General features: G+C 42.3%; 1 protein-coding gene across 1 annotated transcript; it reads right to left on the bottom strand.

The window, feature by feature from the left end:
- Nucleotides 1-741: 741 nt before the first annotated feature.
- On the bottom strand, nt 742-6,753 carry LOC113016111 (butyrophilin-like protein 2). The gene is made up of 6 exons (XM_026158671.1): nt 6,624-6,753; nt 4,906-5,253; nt 2,833-3,165; nt 2,645-2,746; nt 1,748-2,080; nt 742-1,681 (listed from the first exon to the last, which is right to left on the bottom strand). Exons 1-6 carry the CDS (start codon nt 6,652-6,654, stop codon nt 1,635-1,637), a joined length of 1,194 nt encoding a protein of 397 aa, XP_026014456.1. The 5' UTR covers nt 6,655-6,753; the 3' UTR covers nt 742-1,634.
- Nucleotides 6,754-8,511: the final 1,758 nt, after the last annotated feature.

The raw sequence follows: 8,511 nt of genomic DNA, 5'->3' as shown, positions 1-8,511 counted from the left end.
GAAGGACGTCAGTTTTAGTCTCTCTATGTTGAAGTTCTGCAAAACTGACAATAAGTTTTGAACCTATGAAAAATGTTTTTATAGCTTTAAAAATAAAATTCAACTCTTCAAGCTCATGACTTTATTTTTTTGAGTTTTCCTCTTTCACTCCTGCAGCAGTTCTTATGTGTTAAAAAAACACACAAATTAATAATGATTAAAGAATTAAGTATTATAAGTATTAAGAAAATGTTTGTAATAATTTTTAAAAGGTAATGAACTTGTGCCATGTTGGAGATGTCCGCTGATCACTCTGCACACATTTTTACAGAGGACATGTTTCTGTTACAAAATATTTTCCACTAACTTCATTTAATTGTCTCCTCTGTCGCAGAGGATGACTGGAGGCTCATAGAAAGTTGAGAACAGACAGAAAACATGTCCTCCACACTCTGGAAACATGGGCCTACAGAGCCGATAGACGGAGTGTGAAAACGATCTAAAATGAGTTTACGTTTGAGGTTAAACACACATGTGGACTATAAACAGCCCGTGCATGAAGGTAACAGTCAGTAAATGTTCAGAAAAAAAAGACCCAACACTGGACGTCCAGAAATGGCTCATAAAAGGCTCAATTCATGATATCAAGTTTGCACAGTGGGTAAGCTTCCTGAAGCTGTGGGAAACCCTGATTTCATCAAACACATCAGGAGCAGCTGCTCCATCACAAACACCACAGAAGAAGAACAACACTGGATCAGATTAACGGTTAGCCTGTTGTTTTTATTGAACAGGGACAGTGTGAGTTAATGTAAATGAATCAGAAACATAGTGATAGAAACCAGTCAGATTGTAGTTAAGCTGCTTATTTCCAGCTGTACACTCTGGACAGGTCACATGGTCCCAACACTGGTTGCACCACAGTAGCAAATGATGCATTCAGTGCACTGTGAACCCAAACAGTTCAACTCAGTTTTATTTATAAATCATGATAACAGTTGCCTCAAGACAAGCAGGTGAAAAACAGCTGAAGCTGTCAGAGGAACAAACACACAGGCCTCTCATTTGTCTTCCTCTGAGGAGAGCACGGGTCCCTCGCCTTCACCAGGTGCAACACCTCACAGCCCACTGGTTCCACTTAGTTGGTTCCGCTCTCCATTTCCATCACAATGTAAAAATAACAACCTTCTGTTGGCATCGCAACAATTACCAAAATATTTTCTTCATTTTAATTTGCAAAAGTCAAATACACACAAAGCTTAAAAAGACAACAAACAAAACCCCAAAATAAACACAAAGGTAACACTAATCTATGTGTGCAACATAATGCATACAAAAGACACAAGAAAACCAAATGATAAGTGAAATAAAGTGAAGTAAAACCTTTATTTGAAAGTGTTTAGAAAAAGCCCAAAAATGGCTTAAAAAGGTTAAACAGCACAGACTGTAAAGATGGTGAGAAACAGATGAGGAATATGGAACGTCACACAATAGCTGATCACACACAGTGAAGGACTGTGCACACAGCAGAGACAGAGTGAGGATGTGACTGGACTTAAAAGTGAAACGTGTGTTCCTGTATTATCACGCTGTGACATTAAAACTCTCTAAATGAACAAAAAGGCAGAGTGGTGAGGGTAAAACTCAGAGTCGGATCAATGGAGCTGCTTCTGGTCCTGATGTCCCCTGTTTGATCCTGGACCTGCAGAGGAGACACAAGACAGTCAGACACAATCACACAAGCCAGCAAACAAACAGACAAACCAACCTTTGACTTTGAGCTTCACGGTTTTCTTTCTGATGAAGGTTCCCTTCCTCCAGACCAAACACTTGTACTCTCCACTGTCTCTCTCTGTGGGCTGTTTCAAGGTCACACTGAGGTCTCCAGTTTCCAGCAGGTCTTTGTTCATCACAGTTCGGCCTTTATAAACTTCGTGCTGTTCTTCATATTGGTTTGGGCCGTTTGTAAACACGTGAGCCTTCTGGAACGGCTCATAACGTTCCCATATCACTTGAATTTCCCCCGACAGGTTTTTTGTTGTTTTAAAGGGCAGCTGGACAGACTCCGCCCCCTCCTCCACCTCCACCTTCACCGGAATCACTGAAAGAACAGCAAACATAGACAGCAGCAGGTATTCAGAGGTGTAGAGAAAACTGAAGGACGGAAGCAGATCTGAGCAGGAGGAACAGGATAGAGATCCTGACACTGACAGAAATTTAAAACTGCTTGGCTTCTCATGTCTTTTGTATAGTCTCGATTATTCTCTAACCCTAAGAGAGTCTCCCAGACTTGTTCTCTAAAAACCTAAAGAAGAATTATGGATTTGATCAACTGGTCCCTTAACGAAACTGACACTCTCCAGGAATTGAGAGAGCCCGATTGTCCTGCGGAGACGTTTGCTGCCAGATACTCGATGGTCGGTTGCGTCGTGTGTCTGGCGACACTCTTGATGGAGGACACTGAACGACGTCTACCAATTCAGAACTATGGTAACAGAGTTCTGGCTGATTAGAGCTGGCTCAGGCCTGGCTTATCGAAGAACAAGAAGCGGCTACAGCTGTTCAAAATCTCACAAGGCTGGCCGACATGATAAAAAAACTTGGAAGTTTCTCTTCAGCTCTGCTAACCATCGGCATTATGGGTAGTGTAGTAGGAGACACTCACCTGACACCAAATAATGACGGAATTGAAATATAAGACCCGCAGAAACTACTAGAAGAAGAACCAGGAGAACCAGGAGAGCTGTGGTCCAGGATGGAAATGGTTCTGTGGAGAAACATGAAACAATATCAACATGACTGTTGAACCTCAATCTCCTGCACTGACCCCTGATGTTTGTCCACATCTCTGACCTTTGACCTGCAGCACTACTTTCTGTCTCAGGATGTCTTTGTCCCTGTAGATGGTGCAGATGTATCCTCCACTGTCTCTCTCTGTGGGGTATTCCAGGGTCAGACTGAGGTCTCCAGTTCTCAGCAGGTCTTTGTTCATCTTTGCGCGGCCACAGTAAAGGTTGTCTACATTTTTAGGATGGTCACTTCTGTTTACATACAAATGGACCATAGTGAGTTCTCGGTCGGGGCGAGTCCACTCCACTGTGGCCTTTTCAGGCAGATCAGGTTTTGTTTTGCAGGGCAGGATGACAGAGTCTGACCCTTCCTCCACCTTCACCTCCACCTGCTGATCTACGAGGAAAATGAACCATAATATCAGAAGCAGCAGCAGCCATGCTCATGGTAAAGAGAGAATTGATGTGCTCTGATCTCTGCTACCAGTAAAAATACATATTAATAATATATAAATATCATGATTCTCTCTCTTTTTGTTTAAAATGGTAACTAAACTGGACACTATAAAATCCATACAAATAGTCTTCACAGTGCTACCTTTAGGTAACAACTAACAAGCAACAGAACATGTGTGTAAATAAAGATAGAGACATACACTGTAGCTCAGGTGGCAGAGCAGGTCAGCCACTAATCAGAAGGTCAGTGGTTCGAACCCAGGCTGCCCCGTTGGGCAAGATACTAACCCCATGTTTGCCTACTGGTGGTGGTCAGTGGCACCAGTGTCCTCGCCTCTGTCAGTGCCTCAGGGCAGCTGTGGCTACAAGGTAGCTGTCATCACCAGTGTGTGAATGTGTGTGTGAATGGGTGGATGACTGAATGTAGTGTAAAGCGCTTTGGGGTCATTAGGGACTAATTAAAGTGCTATACAAATGCAGGCCATTTACCATACACGATCATGATTGGTCATATCGGCTGTTCCATCAAGCTCAACCACTGTTGCTGATTGGCTCTGATTACCCACATTTCCTGACTCCAGTGGAGCCTGCACATCTGGATCCATGAGGAGGACCAGCTGTACTGTACCGACTTGGATTCTGCAGGGTCCAGCCAAAGCTCTCCTACACTAGGCCTCCACTCCTCAGTGTCTATTCAAATTTTATATACATTTCACTACATGTGGTACATACACAGTACAGATGGCAGCACCTGGTGTTCATCGTCATGTCAAGGATCGCATCTCGGCCCTGCTCTGAAAACAGTTGGCCAGCCAGCATCTCCATTTCAACCCTCCATACGCTCCACACGGTGGTTCGTGGGTGCGGGAGATTTGTTCCATCAAGTCAGCTCTACACCATCTCGGAGCATGTCACTTTAGAAGTCTTTAGGACCATACTCAGCAAAGTAGAGGGCATCGTTAACTCCAGGCCCCTGGTTATGTTTATGTCCCCTCAAATGTAGCTAATTTTGATTCAATCCCTCCCAACATGTTGTTGATGCGGCGGCCTGATGCTGGTATGTTCAGGTCATCTACCCAGAAACGGAGCTCCTGGGCCATCATAGATGGAGGCGGTGCCAAGTTTTGGATCCACAACATTCAAAATGATCTGCCTTTCCTCCAGACGTGCCACAAGTGGCAGCTTGAGGCCATTAAGGGAGCGTCACTAATTTCTCATGTTGGCACTTGTATAACACCCCCTTACCACACTACCTCCACACTCACATTATGAATGCATAACCCTGCTTCCTGTTCAGTAAATGAATAAATGAAAGCTACTTGATTGGAAGTGGATTCTTCTGGAATAAAGAACAGCTGGCAGCACTTTATCATCCTGTCATTCATAGTTCCAGAGGTCAAGTTTATCTTCTTAAAATGACATCCTCTGTTACATGTTGTACATCGGTCTCTATTAGGCCTGTGAGCTGCAGGTTTTCCTGCGTATACAGGATGTAAAACCTTCTGAATCAAATCATCCAGATTTAGTAGAAACACCAAAAAATCTAGCTGTGAGATTTTGATGTTTGCAGACTGATTACATCTGGAAAATGTTAATGCCATTTTCCAGTTTTCAACAAAAGAAATTCCTTTTCTATCAACCTTAGTTTGACATTTTTCTTTTGTTTGTTTGTGTTTCTTACCTTTGACATGCAGCTGTACGTCGGTCAGTTTCAGTTCTGCCCTTTCATTTCCGATGGAGCAGGTGTAGTTGCCACTATCAGTCATTTGAGGGTTTCTCAGAGTGAGGCTGAAGTCTAAAGTGTCCAGAGCATCAGGCCTCATTAATGTGCGCCCGCTGTAACGCTGGTTTTGTCCTGTTACATCATTTGTTTCCTCTCGTCTCACGTGGACAGATTTGGGGTCGAGATCATTGCGAGTCCACAGCACTGTGGGGTTCGTAAGTATAAGACCTGTGTACTGACAGGGCAGCTGGACAGACTTTGCCCCCTCATACACCTCCACCACCACAGCCAGGGCATGCTGGGAAACTGGAAGGAGACACAAGCACACAAAACAAAAAACACTAATCACCTGTATGCTGTGGATTTTTCTAGTGGTTCACATCGTGGGAAAAGTGGTTTCAGAAGCCACATTTTCTGCTAAGTACTCAAACATGGATTCTTCCCATCCAACAAAAAGTAACTTGAAGGATGCTTTAAAAACATCAAAGAAAACTTTGATGCACGTCTGAAAAACACGGAGGTGAAACTTTCTGAGACTCGTCTCTGTTACGAATGAAGTGCTTTTAATCCCTGACTGTAATCTGCAAACGAAGAACGTGTTAATAAACAAGCAGGGGTGACATCACAACTGTGAATACGTGCGTACTAAACCAATTTTGATTTGTTTTCATGTGTCGGGCTTAGAAAAGAAGGAAGTGCTCATTAAGCAGATGAAACATTTTTCATGACAGTTTTTTCAACCCCATGAAATAAAAATAACAACCATAATAACAGCCGTTAAAAACAGTTTGAGAAACGTAATATTGCTAAAGCTTTTAAAGCTTTTAAGAACATACTGATTTCATGAAGTGACACTTCTGCAGCTGTACCACCTGACCTCGACATCTAAACACACTTTTACATGGACACCTTTACTGACGTTTGTCCTGGTACCACCAGCATATATAACACTTCTTAAATGTAATAAAAATATTATAATGCATTAATATTTCCTAGTCTTCACATTTGTTCTATCTCCTGACATGAAATGAACACCAAATGTACAAAGACATCAGTTTGTACAGTAACAGTCACAGTGAGACATTCTAATGTATGAAAAACAAAAAAGACCATCTCTACTGTGGACTTTACTGTAAGTCATGTGACCAGAGGACCAGGGAGGGGACCTGTTCAGGGGGATTTCTATAAGGGGGCAATTCAGGACACAAGTTATTCTGAGACTAAGCATTAAAAATGTATAAACACAGAGTAAACCATCTGGTGTTGAATTAAAAAAAAGAAAAATGTCTATTTGTTGTTTTAGGATTGTTATAACTTTATTAATCAGAGAGCTTGAACATAGATGATTGGGCACGTGGCGTTATTGTGAACAAAAACCATTTTTGACACATTAAAGTGCTTTCTATGGTAAACGGGGCTTTTAATATTGTGAGACAAGCTTTTAGTTTTTATACAAAGTACTTTTATTCCTGCCGTGAATCACACGCACACGAGCGCTGACGCACTTCTTAAACAGACACGCGCAGATATCAGGATGATGAGCTCAGCTGTCACGGTGAGACCCGCCCCGCATGAATATCGCATGTAGGGACCACAGTAACTACGCAGAGGGGCCTAATGCAGTCAGCTCGTGTTACACACTGTGTGTGTGTCAGTCTGCGTGTGTGCTTTCTTACCGAGGACCTGCAGCACGAGCCACAGCAGCATCTTCCTCTCCGCTGAAAGTCCCGTTAACTCTGAGAAACAGGCGCACACAGCTCGATCACAGCACCGCTGACGCACTGAACAAAGTTTCCTCCTCTGAAGTTACACAGAGACACCTCACAACTTCCTGTCAGAGCCTTCAAAATAAAATCCTTCTGCAGAACTCCAAACATGAAAGTGAGGAGAAGCAGCAGGGCGCACAGAGACTGCAGACAGCGAGCTGCTTTCAGGAACACGTGGTTGATGCACGTGGGTTTATATTAATGTAACCTGACCTAATTACAGTTTTAGTTTTGCAAAACTGACAGTAAGTTTAGAAGCTGTATAAATGATGGCTGTGTGTGTGTGTGTGTGTGTGTGTGTGTGTGTGTGTGTGTGTGTGTGTGTGTGTGTGTGTGTGTGTGTGTGTGTGTAAAATAATAAAAACGAATAAATAATCAAATAAAAAGAAAAAGTATTAATATAATAATATGATCAACTGTCCTCACTGTTATTTCATAGTTTGAGTTTGGACCCCCAAAAAGGTCATGCCTAAAATTCTGACTTTAACTAAATTAATTACAGGTAAATTTTCCATGTATTTTGTTACATAAGTACACTGTAAAATGTTACATTTATCATAATCTGGTCAAATTAAATGTAGTTGGTTGGTATACATGCAGGTTATGCCGAAGACGGTTTACTTAATGGTTAATTAAGTGAATAAACAAGCCTTTGATTGCTGTATTTTTGCACAGTGTTCATAGTTTGTGTCATTGTGAGTTTGGTATTTGATTTATCTCCTGTTTTAGTTTTATTGTCAGAGTTTCTTAGTTTTACTTTCATTTTGATTCCCTGGGCTTCCGGTTTTCCTGCCCTCCTGTGCGCCCTAATTTCATGTCAGGTATTCTCTGCTGTTGTAACATTTTATTTTGGTAGTTATGTCTACTGTGTGCTGTTTCTGGTGTTGCTTTCCCTTCTTCTCATATTGAAGAGTTTTCAGTTACTGTGCACAAATGTACTCCATTTGTGTATAGGGGGTTTCCACATACTTCAGTGGAGAGGAATGTGCCATCCTGCATAGACCTGATCCCCCTCTTCTGGCCCTCGCATGTAACATTTTCGAGATCCGCCACTGTTTGAATGCTGGAGTTTCAAACAGTCTAAAGCACAAAGTGTGGTCTGTGTTCACAGAGCAGCTCAGAGCCGATCTCACTGTTTGCCTGCTGATGATGGAGATCTCAGAGGGGGAACGTTATCAGGTTTTTATCAAAGTTCAGCAGGTGTTTGTTCACTGGCACAAAACTTCTCATTTTACGCTCTGATCCTCGAGGACACAGGAGGAGCTTCCAGACCAAACTGTCCTGCAGACTCTCTGAGAAGAACTGACACACAAACTGTGATGAAATTTAGATTAACAAAGTCTGCAGACACGGTTAGCTGTAACAAACGCCTATATGACCATGTGCATGGGAGAGGAAACAGACGGTTAACACACTCATGCGAGCTCTGAGCTCTCGAGGCGTGGCGGCACCTACTTATCCTCCCATAACATCAGCTACTTACTTCCTCTTCTCAGGCTCTGCGGTCTTCACCCCAGCATGTTCAAAACAGATGTCGCCGTTTCAAATGACTTTAAGAAACTCATAATGTAGAAAAAGCAGTTGTTTTCTTCAAATGTCGAGGTCAAAGTAAGTTCAGCTAGTTGTTGACTGTTCAGTGTCACAACTGAGCACATAAACACTTTAAATGACAATAACTAACACACACACACACACACACACACACACACACACACACACATAAAATCTTCCTTTACAAAAACCAACTTATAGTTTTATGTGATGTTCTGTATCTCTCATTAAAATATAATTATCATAA

Source organism: Astatotilapia calliptera, chromosome 3 (genome assembly GCF_900246225.1).
Source record: "Astatotilapia calliptera chromosome 3, fAstCal1.2, whole genome shotgun sequence".
Lineage (NCBI taxonomy): Eukaryota > Metazoa > Chordata > Actinopteri > Cichliformes > Cichlidae > Astatotilapia > Astatotilapia calliptera.
The sequence above is the reverse complement of the archived record's forward strand: the minus strand, read 5'-3'. Positions and strand labels throughout refer to the sequence as shown.